At 46.1% G+C, this 17010-nt stretch overlaps 1 protein-coding gene across 1 annotated transcript in view; it reads right to left on the minus strand.

Moving 5' to 3' along the window:
- The window catches only part of Oga (O-GlcNAcase), a 35304-nt gene extending 29899 nt beyond the window's left edge, over positions 1 to 5405 (minus strand). Inside the window, exons 1-3 of the mRNA XM_036170995.1 lie at positions 4780 to 5405; positions 1293 to 1344; positions 682 to 779 (exon numbers count right to left, since the gene is read on the minus strand). Coding sequence (XP_036026888.1) covers positions 682 to 779; positions 1293 to 1344; positions 4780 to 4969 — 340 coding nt within the window. The 5' untranslated portion in view covers positions 4970 to 5405. The remainder of the gene's footprint in view (positions 1 to 681; positions 780 to 1292; positions 1345 to 4779) is intronic.
- Between the last annotated feature and the right edge of the window lie 11605 nt (positions 5406 to 17010).

Genomic DNA, 17010 nt, shown 5'->3' on the forward strand with positions numbered 1-17010 from the left:
GTTCCTCATCATAATGGTCATGTACTCTAACTCTTGAGAACTGTGAGCCCTACTTAAACACTTTCTTTTATAAGTTGTCTTGATCATGTTTTGTCATAGCAACTGAAAATTAAGACAATGGCCCCCAAAAATTAATTACATAAAATACGATTTATCTTGATTAAATTGAAGAGTCCCTCAAATTTGTACTCAAGGAAGGTGGCCTTATTTCTTTCTCCAAATCCTGTCTCTAGGTTTGGTACTTTGCCTACTAGTTTGTGGTCCAAAGACCTCTAACAGAAATAAAGAATATCATCTCTGACCACAAAACACGTGGAGTCAGACTGGCGCATCTACAAACCACAGTCACCACTGTGACCGTATTACACCACTTTAAATCTTCTCCAGCTCACACAGACTAGCTACCAGACAAGAGGAGAAACTATTCATAAACCAACACAGTTTTAATAAGAGTCTAGTACAACTGCCTTAAAACAGTCCCCTCACTCACGCATATATTTACCACCAGGCCGGCAAGATGGCTAAGGATAAAAGTACTAGCCGTATAGTCTGACAGACAGAATTCAATCCCTGAAACTTCAGTTAAAAAAAGAAAACTTCATACTCAAGCACCTGCCTGCAAATGTGTGCAAGCTCAGGGGCATACATGCATGTACACAGACACACACACACAAAGATTACCAGCTTCTTCCACTGAATACATCTCTCGCCAAAACATCCTATGTTTGTAGTCATCTTTTGGAGCATACAAGTATGTATTTAACTCCCACTTCTGAAGCCTTAAAAGAAAGAAAATCACAGATACATAAGTAGGCAATATTAATGGGCTACAAAGCTCAATTTTCAGTTTTTTTTGGTACCTCTATCTCAAGACAAAGCAGTAACATTCTGTTAAATGTTAGTTATCCATGGAATTTTTAAAATTTATTTAGTTTTATTTTATATGCATTGGTGGGAGGGTGTCAGACCCCCTGGAACTGGAGTTATAGACAGTTGTGAGCTGCCATGTGGGTGTTGGGAATATGGGAATTTGAACCCAGGTCCTCTGGAAGAGCAGCCAGTGCTCTTAACCACTGAGTCATCTCTCCAGCCCTTAACAAATTAAAGATCACAAAGTATGCCATCATACTAAGTCTTGAATAAAAACACAATTCTGAATAAAGGAGACAAAACCCCAAACTTGTTTGACTTCCCTAGGAAAAGTTTGAAAACCACTAGCCTAGACAAAGATGTTACGGATTCAAAGAGAACAACTCCTGTGTAAGGGTCTCCTCTGCATCACACAAACTTACCTTCTAAAGAGTTCTTTTCTCTGTTCCATTACCCAAGGTCTTCCATAAAATCCTAGAGTTAAAGGAAAATAAAATTACTCTCAGGTTTCAAAATGAGGTACAGCTTAAGAAAAAAGAGGTTACAAACCTTGGAAGCCCATTTTCTTCTTCTTCTTTTTTTTTTTTTTTTTTCCCCGAGACAGGGTTTCTCTGTGTAGTTTTGCGCCTTTCCTGGAACTCACTCTGTAGACTAGGCTGGCCTTGAACTCAGAGATCTGCCTGCCCCTGCCTCCTGAGTGTTGGGATTAAAGGGGTGTGCCACCACCTCTACACCCCATCCTAATTTTTCCTTCTCACAACTTGGTTCTGGAATTAAGAGGGCTTGAAAGTTTATTGTTCAGGTCAGCACCACGGTTGGGTTTGTGAATGTGATTGTATGCCTGTTATTTATTTATTTGTTTGTTTGTTTGTTTGTTTGTAGACCAGCCTGATCTACAAAGTGAGTTCCAGGACAGCTAGGGCTGCAGAGAGAAACCTTGTCTCAAAAAACCAAAAAAGGATATAACTGACCATCCTTGTATCCACTACAGGAAACAAAAACAAACTTCTACACTATTTTTCTAGTTATAGCTATTTTGCATTCAGTGAAAACTGAACTATATGAAATAATGTCTAAAAAAATGGGCTGATAGTAAAGCTGGCACTCAGAGAGAGCTCTCCGGCACACTAGGAACATCACTACAGACCTTACAGCCAATCTAACCTTTCCCTCTTAGCGAGAGAGAAGGAAGACTCAGAAGCACCATGGTGAAAAGACGTGCTCTGGGGACAGCTAGGAGGCTCTGCAAATGAAGACGGCCACCAAAACTCCGGGACCCACAAGGACCCTGCACACTACTCTCCTCTGACCTCCTAAGGCGCACTGCACCTCACTCGCTGTGCTTTGTTCATGGCCACCTCCCTGCAAACGTGGATTCTTTTTAAGTGCTTTGAACATAAGCACCCTCCCATAGGAATTCTAATCCTAGGCAAATATTCTGTACCCCAAAAAGAATGGCACCTTCCATTCTAGACTTCATGAGTGTCTTGTGTGAATGTGTCTGTGCACATGTATGTGGTGCCCTCAGAGGGAAGTGGCATTCCCTGCAGTTACAGACTGTAACTGGCATTAGAGATGGTTGTGAGGAACCATGTGGATGCTAGAAACCCAAGCTAGGTCTTCTGGAGTAGAAACTAGTGCTCTCTACCGCTGAGCCATCTCTCAAGCCCTAATTTTAACATTTTAATCTTCCGAAATTCTTCCAAAGCCAGGTTTATGGTCTGGACTAATTGGACCACAAAGAGAAAATGTACTAATAACACAAGAGTTAAAACCAACCAAGATTTGAAAGGCAAGAAAGAAGAAAAAACAAACACCATCCTGGCAGTAACTACAGTATTTCCTCTTCTTCACAGAATGCTGCCAACCAAGAAGTACTAAGTAAACTGGTGCTGGTTCAGGGCTCATTTAAGAAAAATGGACACACGGCAACGAGGAGGAAAACAGAACTGAAGACCGCTCTACTTTAACGTACTTTAAGGAGGACTCGCTTCTCACACTATTCAAGAGAAACCAGTTTAAACCACAGTAACCCATCTCCTCTCATTTCTGGTTAACACACTGCCAGTTTCCTGACATTCACTTCAGCACAACTCATTTCAGACTTCCACTCCACCCTTTGTTGTTGCTCAAGCTTACTCTGTAACCCAGGCCGGCCTCGAACCCTCAACTCCTTCCCTCAGCCCACCAATGCTAGATTACAGACAGTATCAATCACACATGGTTAGCTCTAAATTTTCTGTATCCCTTCAATCTTTTCCTACCACTCACCACCCTAGGATCTGACAATACAATACACACTCATGTGAGGCAAGGTCGCTCAAGCCTTGGGAAGGACACAAAGTGAATTCCAGGCCATGCTGGGATACTATGTGGGGGGGAGGGGAAGGGCGGGATACACACAACCAACCAAAAACTAACAACAAACAGGAAAAAAAAAAAAGCCAAGGTGGTGGCCTGTAATCCCAGCCACTGCAGAGGGCAGGAAGATCAGAAATTCAAGGTCACTCTGTGCTCCAGCTTCTGGACCACCTATGTATGCCACAGGAGATCCTGTCGGCAAACACAAAGTGCATCTCTGTCTCACTTTCAGACTATGGAGACTGCAGCTTTCAATGATTTGTGTAATTTGTTCTAGACACACAGTTTTTGTCCGAAATAAAACTGCCATGCTTTCCCTGCCTTAAACAAAAATTCACTGTAGTTTTTCCAAAATCTTTCTGCACTCTAGCAAGCCCAGCACATACAACACATAAAACACTGTGTTTTCATGAATACTGTCTCCAGTGGGAAGTCTTCCCCTAAATGTTGTAAAATAATTTCGCTGAGCTGTTTCATGTCTTACTGTAGCTGCCAAGAATGCTCTCTCCCTTCATCTAAGAATGCTCTTCATCTAAAATACCATAACGACTATCTTTTCTCTTTCAAAATAAACTGGAAAAGCAGAAGCTCTCAACCAAGAGGGGAATCCTACCTTTAGCCTTCTTGGTTTGAGTATTAGTTTTTATATTCTCCAGTAATGAGAGAATTTTTAAAAAAAAAGGACACAAACTGGGAAACCTTGGGTTTGCCAAAAAAAACGTAAGAAAACGCAAACGACGATCTATCTAGTTAGGGAAAAGAACTAAGGTAATGTGCTCCCCTGAACTCAGTATCTGCCCATTCTTATTCAGAAACTGCAATGAGATCTTCCCTCACTACCAAAACATCCTTCGTTCCTTTCAACTGTAAATGAGAAGACAGTAATTATAAAAATTAAACCTTTCACTGAATTCTAACTCCACATCACAGATGCTCAGAATGTTATACTAAAATTTCTCTCTCTCTCTCTCTCTCTCACACACACACACACACACACACACACACACACACAGAGTCAAAGAACAGGAACTGGAAACATGACTCTCTCGATTGCAAATGAGTCTTCAGGGGGAAAGGAGGCTTGCAGGCCAGCAAATACATTTACACATATATCCTAAGCCTGGAGGAATTTGTAGTACTATAGGCCTACTGCGCTCCCTTCACTCCTAAGTATACCAGTGTGGGCTGAATTCCTCCCCCCGCTTCATGGGTGGGGACGGGAGCGTCGCACAAATTTCCTCGTTTGAAAGCAGACAACCCTGGGGACTAAGCTCCCAAGGTACAAAGAAGGGAAACACGGAGCCTGACAACAGGCTCCTTGCCTCCGCCTCCGCCTCCGCCTCCACCGTCTGCCTGGCTCCAAGCCCACGGAGGGTGGGGTCAGGCTCCCCAGTAGCCAGGAGAATCGGACGTTAAAGACTGTGCCCGCCGTCTTCTCTCGCCCCCCACACCCGTGTTGGCAAGGGCGACCTTCCGACTTGGGGCGGGGGGAGGCGGGGTGGTGGCACAGGTGCTGGACACCGGGGCGGGGCTGGAAGGCGAACTCACCCTCCACCACGCCGCACAGGAACCTGCGGGTCCCTCCGGCCGCCCCGGTCCCGGCCGCCGCCCCGGCTCCCGACGGGTTGTCTTCTCCGGGGGCCGCAGCTGCGGGCGAAGCCCCCGAGGCGGCGGCAGGATTGGCGCTGCGCTCGCTCTCCCGCTCCTCCAGCGCCGCCTGGCTCTCCTTCTGCACCATCCTCCTGCCGCCGGCCGCCGCCACCGCCGTAGCTCCTCTTCGGCCTCGGTCCGTTGGGCCACAGGCCCGGAGCCCTGCAAGGGGCCGCGGCTCCGAACGCGCGCCTCCGGGGCTCCTTCCCCTCCCCCTCCGCCCTTCCCCCTTCCTCTCGGCGGGGGCCCGAGTGCCCGGATGAGAAGGGCGGCGGCACCGGCTCGAGCCCTTTGTCAGCCGCTGCCTCCCCTGGGCTGGGAGCTGGGAGCCTAAGCGGAGGGCGAGACCGCCGCCGCGTCTCCACGGAAGGAGGGCCGAGGCGCCTTCTCCCGTCCTCGGCGTCCGGAGCCCTCGAACAGCCCGAATTCCTCGGCTATTCGCCCCTGGAGTCCCTACGCTGCCGCTGCCGCCGCCTCGGCCGCCCGCTTCCTGTTTATCCGCACTGCGCCTGCGCCACAGACCGGCTCAGACCGGTCCCTAGCCCGGCTCCCCCTCCTCCTTGGGGATCAGCCCACTAGGCTTTCTTTCTTAGGGGGAAGCAGAACAAAGGGAGCCGTGCAAGCCGGGGAGGTACGCGGCGGTGGAACGTACCATTTGGCTGGCCACCCTCCAGGACGAGGGCCACCCTCTGGGACGGACCATTACCCCACCCGAAGGAGGGGAGCCTGGGAGAATGCGGCCGGCTGGGGAGTTTGGGAGGAGGGGGGGGGTGAAGAGGCGTTTGCTCTCTCAGTGCGCAGGCGCCGAAACGATGCCTCTGGTCTTAAAGTGGTAGGAAACACTGACCTACTTTAGGAGATTCTTGTGATAGTTTGGTTCATCACGTCTGTCTGACCCACGTTCGGTTCTGTGGAGACACCATGCCAAGGAGCTCAGCTCACCCCTCTGTCTTGAGTCATTTTCTCCTACTCCCCCTTCGGAGCTCACCCGTTTTAAATTATGCAAGCAACTATTTATTGAGTTTGCCTCATCCTGGTCTTTGAGACCATTATGACCTCATAATACGGTTAAAACAAGCTAGTACACACAGTTTCTGCTCGATATCCCCTACATTTGCTTCGGGAAGACAGAGGAGGTAACTCCTTGTTTAGGGAGAGACTGTGGTATGAAATTCGCCAGACTACATGTGGAGAAAGGGAAAACAAAAGTCCAATAAAGGTACAAGAGGGGTGGAAGGCCGGTTTGCTATGGCGATGAGGAGCGTGCAGTGTGTGCAAGGGCATGATCCTTCTGGCCTCAGCATCAACATTTTCTGGGAAAGCCTGCCTCCATGGGCTTTCCTCCTGCTGCAGTTTCCCGTAGCCCTCTCAGCGTGCACTAGACATTTATGTTCTTTAAGAGATGTGCCTTGCCGGGCGGAGGTGGTGCACACCTTTAATCCCAGCACTAGGGAGGCAGAGCCAGGCGGAGGATCTCTGTGAGTTCGAGGCCAGCCTGGGCTACAGAGCGAGATCCAGGAAAGGCGCAAAGCTACACAGGGAAACCCAGTCTGAGAGAAACCATGCCAGGTTTATGCAGCGCTGGGTATCCATTCCAGGGCCTTGTACATGCTAAACAAGCGCTCCAGGGATTTTGTATTTTTATTTACTTTGTGTGGGTTCACATGCCATGGCCCATGGTGCAGTCAGAGGTCAACTTTTGGAAGTCTGTTCTCTCCTACCCTTTGCAGATCATGGGGCTCAAACTCAGGCTGTCAAGCTTGGACTGGGCAGGGACCTTTACCGGATGAGCCACTGCCAGCCCCACCCAGGACTTTTAATGTATTTGTTTTTAGTGTGTGTGTGCCACATTTGTATGGGTAGGTACCTGAGAGGAGCACAGCAGAAGAGGCAGTGTGAGCCACGGGACATGGGTGTTGGGAACTGAACTCAGGTCCTCTAGCAGAGCAGTACCTTAGTGGCTGAGGCATCTCTCCAGCCTCCCCACCCCCACTCGGGAGCTTTTAACAGTTCTCAGTCCTGGATTGTTGAAATGGGAGTTAGCAGCCAAAAAGAAGTACCTCCCTCCTCCTCCCTCCTCACCTCCCCGCCTCTGCCTTCATAGTGTTTGGGTTATAGGCATGTTCCTCCTACGCCCAGCTTTTTGTTTGTTTCTTCTGTTTCTCTTGAGACAGGGTTTCCTTAAGTAGCCCAGGCTAGTCTGCATTCACCATCATTGCTAGCTGAAGAGCATTTATTTTTTCCTTCTGGGTGGTAATCAAACCCAAGGCCTCATATGCTATGCAAATGCTCTACGCCTTAGCTGTGTCCCCAGGCCTGAAGGGTGTGACTCTTAACCACTCAGCTAGTACACATTCTCCATACATCCAAAGCTTACCGTCCCTGCCCCTGCCCTTTCACCTACATGAGGTACCAGTGAGGACTGGAGAGATTGCTCCACAGCTAAGGGCACTGATACTCTTGCAGAGAACTGGGTTTGATTTCCAGTACCCACATGGTGGGTTACTGTCATCTGTAACTCTGGTTGGGGAGTGTGTGTCCAATGCCCTCTTCTATCCTTCCTGGGCACTACACACGGTGGTGCACAGATATATGTGTGGCAAAACACGCACACACATTAAAAAGGTAAAATTAAAAAGGTTCCAGTAGTTAGGAAGCCTCATACATATTTGTGGGATGAAGAGATAAATCCTTGCCTTCACAGATTATATTTTAGCTACAGAAACAGACAATAAAATAGACATCCATTCAGTACAGGGATTGGAGAAATGTCTCAAAAGGATCTGAGTTCAGTTCCTAGGACCCACACCGGGCAGCTCAATACCCAGCACCTGCACACACACACATCGGTGGCACACACTTTTAATCCCAGCACTTGAGAGGCAGAGGCAGTTACACAGGAAACCATGACTCAGAAAAAGAAGGGGAAAAAGAGCTTAGATAATGCTTGTCTTCTCCACCTCAATACATAGAACCTCTACTTCCTTGCGTTTTCCAGACCATCCTTGTGTGCTCTCTGGCTGTGGGGCACTTCTCAGCTCAACAGCAAATCTATTTCCAATTTCAACTTCCACTATCCTTGGATTGACCCTAAAATCTGGAGTCTGGCTCTACACTTGATCTATGTCCATGTTCATTCATCCAAAGAAACAATCATTTATTAAAACTGGCAGACTAAGCTGGGCGGTGGTGGCGCACGCCTTTAATCCTAGCACTTGGAAGGCAGAGCCAGGTGAATCTCTGTGAGTTCAAGGCTAGCCTGGGCTACCAAGTGAGTTCCAGGAAAAGGTGCAAAGCTACACAGAGAAACCCTGTCTCAAAAAAACAAAAAACAAAAACCAAACAACAACAACAAAAACAAAACAAAACAAAAAAAAACTGGCAGACTATAGCTGGGCAGTGCCTTTAATCCCAGCACTCAGGAGGCAGAGGCAGGCAGATCTCTGTGAGTTCAAGACCAGTCTGGTCTACAAAGTAAGTCCCAGCACAGTTAAGGCTGAAAAACCACATCCTCACACCCTCACACAGAGGCATGCATGAGCGCACTAGAACACACACACACACACACACACACACACACACACACACACACACTGGCAGACTCTTGGGACAAGGGGTTAGGATGGTTAGACCTAGTCCAGGTACCCAGAGAGCTCAAAGGAACTTGAGTATAATAGAGAAAACACAAAATTACCCAATTAATACATGATTACAAACTGGCAAGTACTAAGAAGGAAAAGGACAGAGCACCAGGATATCGGTGTCATGTTCTTTAAATTATGCATGGCCTCCATGCTCACACACTGGTTTGCTGGGTTATCAAGTGGTGTGTGTGTGTGTGTGTGTGTGTGTGTGTGTGTGTGTGTATGGGTGCAGGTATACACTGTGCACATCACTGTGACTGTGGAGGTCAGAAGACCACCTCGGGGAATCAAGAAGCTGCCCACCTTGCTTTTTCAGACATAGTCTCTCCCTGGCCTGGAACTCGCCAACTAGGCTAAGCTGGCCAGCCAAGGGACTCCAGGGGTCTGCCTCTCTCTACCTCCGCAGCAATGGGATTACAAGCACACCACCATACTCAGCCTTTTTTTTTAAAACATTGGAATCAAACTCAGGTCCTCAAAAGTTACCAAATGAGCGATCTCCCCAGACCTGTTTGTTTTGTGAGACAACATCTGTGTAGCCTGGGCTGTGCCTTAAACTTGTGATCCCCAGCCTCTGCCTCCCAAGGCCAGGTTCTAAGCATGTGCCACTACACCAAGTTACACACAAACCTGAACTTCAAGGCCACCCTAGACAGAGGCTTGGGACTGAGTCCAGTCTAACTTTGTGCCACAGACTTCCTAGAGAGCCTTAAGCCAGTCCATTTCCTGAGCTGAAAAGGGAAAACTGAAGCCTGGGCATGATGACTAAACCTAGAACCCCAGCAACTGGGGAAGAGATGCAGAAGGGTCCTGAGCTGTGGGTCATACATAATTCTGGTAGGTAGCCACAGAAGATGGATCCTTCCCTCATAATCAGCTTTGCATCACATCTGTTTCCCTGGTAACACTAGAACTGGATGTGTCACAAGTGCCTCGAGAGTCAAAATACCAGGGCAGGTGAGACAGCTCAGAGCACAAAGGTGCCTGGGTTTGTGGTGAATGGAGAAAATGACTCCTGGCAAATTGTCCTCTGAAGGGGTGTGTGTGTGTGTGTGTGTGTGCGTGTGTGTGTGCGCGTGCGTGCGTGCGTGCGTGCGTGCGTGCGTGCGTGTGTGTGTGTGTGTGTGTGTGTGATGCTAAAAACCTTTTTAAGATGCAAAATAGCATATGAGAAGGCAGAGGCATCAGGACTCTGTTGAGGCCCTTTTAGGGAAAGCTAATTTCTCCATGTCAAAAGAAGAGACTCTCTGGCCTTGGGTAGAACATTCCATCCTGCTCTGCCCCTGCACTAGAACACTATATCCTGTCGCCGCCTCCCTTAGAATTCATCCAACTGAAAGCTGATCATAACTTTTCTATTTCTCTCTTTTCAGACACCAGCCCAGTCCTAAGCATGCTTGCCCTGACACTCTAGGCTTGCTCTCTCTTTCTCTGAAACATCCCTCCCTCCTCACCAACCTCTACTGCTGAACCTGCCAGCTTTCTTGGAGCTTACTCAATAAGACATGACTCCATTTTCCTCTCCATCTTTTTCCTCTACAGTAGCTGTAGAGATGTACACCTTGACTGCCCTGGTTTCCAGTTGTTGTTGTTGTTGTTTCAAACTAAGAAAATAGTCCTTGAGCTTAAAATTAAGGAAAAAAAGGAGGGGGATCTAATTGGGCCTGACAGTCACCTGAGGAACACAGATTCACCTATAAACAAAATAAGAAAATGGGAGGAATAATTATCCCTTTAAGTCAGTGGTTCTGAACCTTCCTAATGCTGTGACCCTTTAATACAGTTCTTTATTTTTATTTATTTATTTATTTTTGGGTTTTTTTTCGAGACAGGGTTTCTCTGTGTAGCTTTGCGCCTTTTTCCTGGAACTTGCTTTGTAGACCAGGCTGGCCTGGAACTCACAGAGAGCTACCTGGCTCTGCCTCCTGAGTGCTGGGACTAAAGGCGTGCACCACCACTGCCTGGCTATACAGTTCCTTATATTGTGGTAACCCACAACCATAAAATTATTTTCGTTGCTACTTCATAACTGTAATGTTACTACTGTTATGAATCATAATGTAAATATCTATGTTTTCTGATGGTCTTAGGTGACCCCTGTAAAAGGAAGCCCCAAAGGGTCGAGACCTACAGGTTGAGAACCACTCCCTTAAAGAGACAATGTGGCTCCAAAGCCCCCTCCTTCAGGGCAGTTGTGTACAGACCTCCTCATTGCTAAGCCTGCCAGATTTTCTGAGTTTTAACTCAAAAAGCATAACTTTGCCATTTCCTCTAACCTCTCATTTGAATGCCAGCCAAAACTCTAGGCATAGTTGTCTCGATACCCCTGGCTTTCTGTTTCCTTGGAAGATTCCCTCCCCTTTTTTCTACAGTTTGCAGACCCCCATTTCTGACTGCCTTAGTTAGGTGTTTATTGCTGTGATGAGACACCATGATCACGGCAACTCTAATAAAGGAAACAGTTAATTGAGGTGGCTTGCTTACAGTTTCAGAGGTTCAGTCCATTATGATCATGAAGGAGAGCATGGCAGTGTTCAGGTGTGGGAGCAGAGAGCTACATCTTGCAGGCAACAGGAAGTTGACTGACTGTCACACTGAGGGAAGCTTGAGAAAAAGAGACCTCAAAGGCTGCCCCCACAGTGACACACTCCTCCAGCGAGGCCACACCTACTTCAACAAGGCCACACCCCCTAATAGTGCCATCCTCTTTGGGGGCCATTTTCTCTCAAACCACCACACTGACCCTAACTCAGACTTTCTTCCTCTTCTCCATCACCCTCCTCCTGGCAGCTGCCAAGATTTACAGCTCGCTGGCCATATTGTTTTTCTGCTATATGCTAATTAAAGGATCCTTCCGAGCTCCCTTTTAAGTTAATTTGAGACTTAGAACTCCCAGAAGGGGGCTGGAGAGATGGCTGAGCAGTTAATTCCAATTCCAGGGAATCTGGTATCCTCACACAGACATATATGCAGGCAAAACACCAATGCATGTAAAATAAAGATAAATTATTTTTAAAAAAAAGAACTCCCCTGGTAACAATTCCAGAAACAACCATCAACAGCAACATCAAAAAAAAAAAAAAAAAAAAAGGAAATCTAGGAATCTAGGGGTATTCTCAATACTAGATAATAGGTTCTTAACTTAGGATCTGTAGATGAATTTCAGGGGTCCAAAGTTTATGAGAGTGAGCTGTGGAGTACAGCTCAGTGGTGCAGTACTTGTACAGTATATACCAGCCCCTAGGTTTCATGCTCAGCAACTTCTCAAAAACAAAACAGTTGGGGCGGGGGGCAAATGGAAATATGGCTCCCCACTACCCACTGCAGACAGTGGCCCACAGTTTTGATCCGACACCCAAGGACCCACCATAAGGAGCTGACTGTTCTCAGATGAGATACACTGGAGTAAGAGACAACAAAATGACTCTGGAAGTAGAGTGTTGCTTTCTCTATTGCTGGGGATTGAACCCAGGGCCTCGAACATGCTGAGTGCTCACTCTAGTCCTACAAGCGAGTTTGTGCTTCTTGGAAACCAACTCTCCCTTGACCTTGTCAGACCTGACTTCCTCTTTTGGATGAGTCAGCACATAATGGAGTTCCCGAAAAAGGAAGGAGGAAACTACCTTTAGCCACTCCCCGTTCAGGATATAGTACAGAATACAGGCACTAAGGAAGCCTGTTCTTAATGACAGCATGAGATTTGCAGGCAAATGGAACTAGAAAATGTCATCCTGAGTGAGGTCACCCAGACTCAGAAGGACAAACATGTTATGTACTCACAAGTGGATACTAGATATAAAGCAAAGAACAAACAATCAGACTGCAACCCATAGATCCAGGGAGGCTACCTAGCAGGGGGGACCCTAGGATGGCTGCGGTTTATAATAAGTTTTGGTTTTGCCCAATGACTCGGCAAGCTTTAGTGAAACATTTCACTATTAGGGTAAGAATTTGTACCGTATCAAGCTGATGAAAGGATATTCTGGCTGTACTTTCAGGAGGGGAGGCTAAAATCTTTTTAGATTATGGGTTAGCATATAGGAAAATGTCTGCTGTAAATCGAACAGTGAAGGGGAAGATGAATAGGAATCTCACTTACACAACTTAAGGAAAACACAGCTCTCTAAACAGATAAAGATAGGTTTCTTAGGTATCCCAGAATCTAATCAATATTTATATGTATAATTCAGCTATTATTTGGCTTAAAAGGGCTTATTGGGAAATGTTATTGTGGAGGGCCCCAAAACAGCTTGACCACACAGCAGCCATGACAGGCTTAGGGGCCTAGACACAGCTTCTGTGACAGGCTTACTGGCAGGCAACACCCAGACCCAGGAAAAGCCTTAAGCTGATACCACCCAGGGATCCACCCAGGGATGAGGAAGTACCTGACATCCCAAACATTCCAACCATTAGATAAGGTGGCCAGATGTCCTTGAGTCTAGCACACACCTATTTTTGTTTTACAGATGCCCCAACAGTTGTCAGCCAATCAGGGTCCTAGACCCTGGAAATCCTCTCACCCAACCTCTGCTATGATAAAAACTCTGTCCCACCTGAGCTCAGGGATCTCTGCTCCCAGCTCTGTGTTGGACAGACAGAGGGACCAAGCTCTGGAGCTTGAAATAAAGACTTTTTGCTTTTGCATGTGGGATTTGGTCTTTTGAGGGTCCCTGCAATCTGGGCATAACATCATTTTTCTACAGAGAAAATATATTCCAGTTTCAAATAACTCTGGACTTTGGAATTATAACCTGTTTTTATGTTAAAAAAAAAAAAAAACAACACCCAAAAAAAAAAAAAAAAACAACAACAACAACAAAACATTTAAGTGGAAAATGCTAAAGGACCACTGAACTCAATGTTGTATTTACATATCTATATCTGTATAAAATAATGATTATAAATGTTTGTTTAAAAAGGAGAAGTGCTCATATGGAAAAACAAAAGACCCAGGATAGCTAAAAGAATCCTGTATAATAAAGTAACCTCTGGAGGCATCACTATCCCCTGACATCAAGCTCTACTATAGAGCTATAGTAATAAAAACAGCTTGGTACTGGTATAAAAACCGACATACAGACCAATGGAATAGAATTAAAGACCCTGACATTAATCCATGCACATATGAACACCTGATTTTTGACAAAGAAGCCAAAACTATACAATGGAAAAAAGAAAGTATCTTCAAAAAATGGTGCTGGCATAACTGGGTGTCGATATGTAAAAGATTGCAAATAGATCCATATCTGTCACCGTGCACAAAACTCAAGTCCAAGTGGATCCAAGACCTCAACATAAATCCAGTTACACTGAACCTGATAGAAGAGAAAGTAGGAAGTACACTTGAACACATGGACACAGGAGATCACTTCCTAAATATAACACCGGCAGCACAGACAGTGAGCACAACAATTAATAAATGGGACCTCCTGAAACTGAGAAGATTTTGTAGGGCAAAAGACACAGTCAATAAGACAAAAAGACAGCCTACAGAATGGGGAAAGACCTTCACCCACCCACATCTGACAGAGGACTGATGTCCACAGTATATAAAGAACTCAAGAAACTAGACATCAAAATACTGAACAATCCCATTAAAAAAATGGGCTAAAGAGCTAAACAGAGAATTCTCAACAGAAGAATCACAAATGGCTGAAAGACATTTAAAGAAATGCTCAACATTCTTAGTCATCAGAGAAATGCAAATCAGAACGACTCTGAGATACCACCTTACATCTGTCAGAATGGCCATGATCAAAAACACTAATGACAGTCAATGTTGGAGACGATGCGGAGCAAAGGGAACACTCCTCCACTGTTGGTGGGAATGCAAACTTGTACAACCACTGTGGAAATCAGTATAGCGGTTTCTCAGAAAATTGGGAATCGATCTACCTCCAGACCCAGCCATACCACTCTTGGGCATATACCCAAAGAATGCTCAATCATACCACAAAGATATATGTTCAACTATGTTCATAGTAGCACTATTCGTAATAGCCAGAACCTGGAAACAACCTAGATGCCCGTCAACTGAAGAATAGATTAAGAAAATGTGGTACATATACACCATGGAGTACTACTCAGCAGAGAAAAACAATGACAGCATGAAATTCGCAGGCAAATAGATGGAACTAGAAAAAATCATCCTGAGTGAGGTAACCCAAACCCAGAAGGACAAACATGGTATGTACTCACTCGTAAGTGGATTCTAGATATAAAGCAAAAAACAATCAGACTGCAACCCACAGAACCAGGGAGGCTATATAGCAAGGGGGACTCTAGGATGACTGTGCCTTATAATAAGTTTCGGTTTTATTCAATTACTGGGCAAGCCTCAATGAAACATTTCACTATTAGGGTAAGAATTTGTACTGTATCAAGCTGATAATAGAAAAATAAATTTTAAAAAGTGGGGAAAAATAGGTGAAGTGCAAGTTCACTGGTGTTTTGCTTGCATGTATGTCTGTGTGAGGGTGTCAGATCCCTTGGAACTGGAGTCACTGACAGGTGTGACCTGCCATGTGGTGCTCTTAATTGCTGAACCATGTCTCTAGGCCCTGGAAGAAAATTTTTAATCACATTTATTACATATGCCAGGTGCATACCACTTGTGAGTTTGTGACATGGTATGCATGTGGAGGTCAGAGGGCAACTTGTGGGCCCAAGGGGCCAGAGTCCAGTCATTATCATACTTTTCACTAAGACAAATTGTAGAATATCTGTTTACACTGTAAGGATGTGTCTTTGCCAAGACGCTTTCTGATTGGTTTAATAAAGAGCTGAATGGCCAATAGCTAGGCAAGAAAATGTTAGGCGGGACTTCTGGGGACAGAAAGGACTCTGGGAAGGAGAGCAAGCCGGATGTGCAGGAGGAGAAGTAACAGCCACTAGTCAAATGGCAGGATGCAGATTAATATAATGGTTAATTTAAGTTATGAGGTAGTTAGAAACAAGTCTAAGTTATAGGCCAAGCTTTCATAATTAATAAGAAGGCTCAATGTCATTATTTGGGAGCTGGCAGGACAGGGAAAGTCTTGGTACAACATAGACTCCTTTACGATACTGATATACATATACAGAGGCAAAGTCGCAGTGTTCACACAAAGGAACTTTCATTAGAGACTGGAGGGACCTGAAAGGCTGTCTTGAGAAGCCCATGCTCATGCTTGTGGGGATGTTCTCCTATTTCTTCCCTTTCTCTTTAACATAGATCTAAGTTATTGGGATGGATGAGTGGAATGGATATGCCATGTACATGGGTGGAGGTCTGAGGACAGCTTGTGGGAGTTGGGTCTCTCCTTCCACAATGTGGGTCCCACAGAGGGAACTCAAGTCATCAGGCAAGCATCTTTACCTGCTGATCCATCTCACTGGTTCTGAACTCTCTTTGTAACAATCCCCAACTCTGCTTCATTTAGGGCAGGAAGGGAGGGAAGGAGAGAATATTTCTTAAAAGACAGAATTCTGAGAGTAACTCAATTTGCAATTCAAATTTTAAGAATGTTTGCCAAAAACCGGGTGGTGGCGCACGCCTTTAGTCCCAGCACTCGGGAGGCAGAGGCAGGCAGATCTCTGTGAGTATTGAGGCCAGCCTGGTCTACAGAGCAAAATCAGGACAGGCACCAAAACCACACAAAGGAACGCTGTCTCAGGGGGAAAAAAAAAGAATGTCTGTCAAAGCTGAGCATGGTGGGACATGCCTGCAATCCCAGCATTTGGAAGGCACAGCTAGGGTTAGGGGTTCAAGATCACCCTTGGCTACAATGGAGTTTGAACCAGCTGCATGAGCCTATCTCAAGCATAAAAAAAAATAAAAAAAAAAAAAAGGTTTGCCAAAAGGTAGCTTGCTTCTATGAAACCTCAGACCAAGATGGACCGTGGACATTAGAAAGGGAAAGCTGGTTCCCTCGCCCACAGGTCTGATACGTTTCTGTAAGCATGCATGTGGCCAAAGAAAAAGAGTCTGAAAAGCTCCCCGTATGTACTGCATGACCGTCCTCCCAGTGGGCCGGACAGCTTTGTCATTTTGACAGATGTTCACTCAGCCATGAAGCAATGAAACAGTGGTGCCATATGCCTGTGATCCCAGCACTTGAGAGGTGCAGACTCAAGAAGGCTCAGAGTTCAAGACCATGCCCACTTACATAGTGAGTTTGAAGCCAGTCTGGCTACATGACATCGTGCCTCAAAAAACACCAACCCCGAAAAAGGAGGAAGGAAACCCATGCCACCTGGATTTAAAGAAAGGGGGAGCAGCTCTCGGGAGAGTGGCCCCTGCACCTCACCTGGGCAACACACTGGCCCTGGTGGTGTAGGTAGGGGTGCTCACCATGAGGACGTGAAAGCGGCATTGCAGGAGAGCTCACCCTGGTGGTGGGGACTAGGGAGAGCTGGCTGGCTGACCAACCCTGCAACCAACTACCCAGGTCCAGAACCAGGGTTATAGGTTGGCCCACCGCAGCATCTACCCCATGCATGA

This window comes from Onychomys torridus, chromosome 1 (assembly GCF_903995425.1).
Source record: "Onychomys torridus chromosome 1, mOncTor1.1, whole genome shotgun sequence".
Lineage (NCBI taxonomy): Eukaryota > Metazoa > Chordata > Mammalia > Rodentia > Cricetidae > Onychomys > Onychomys torridus.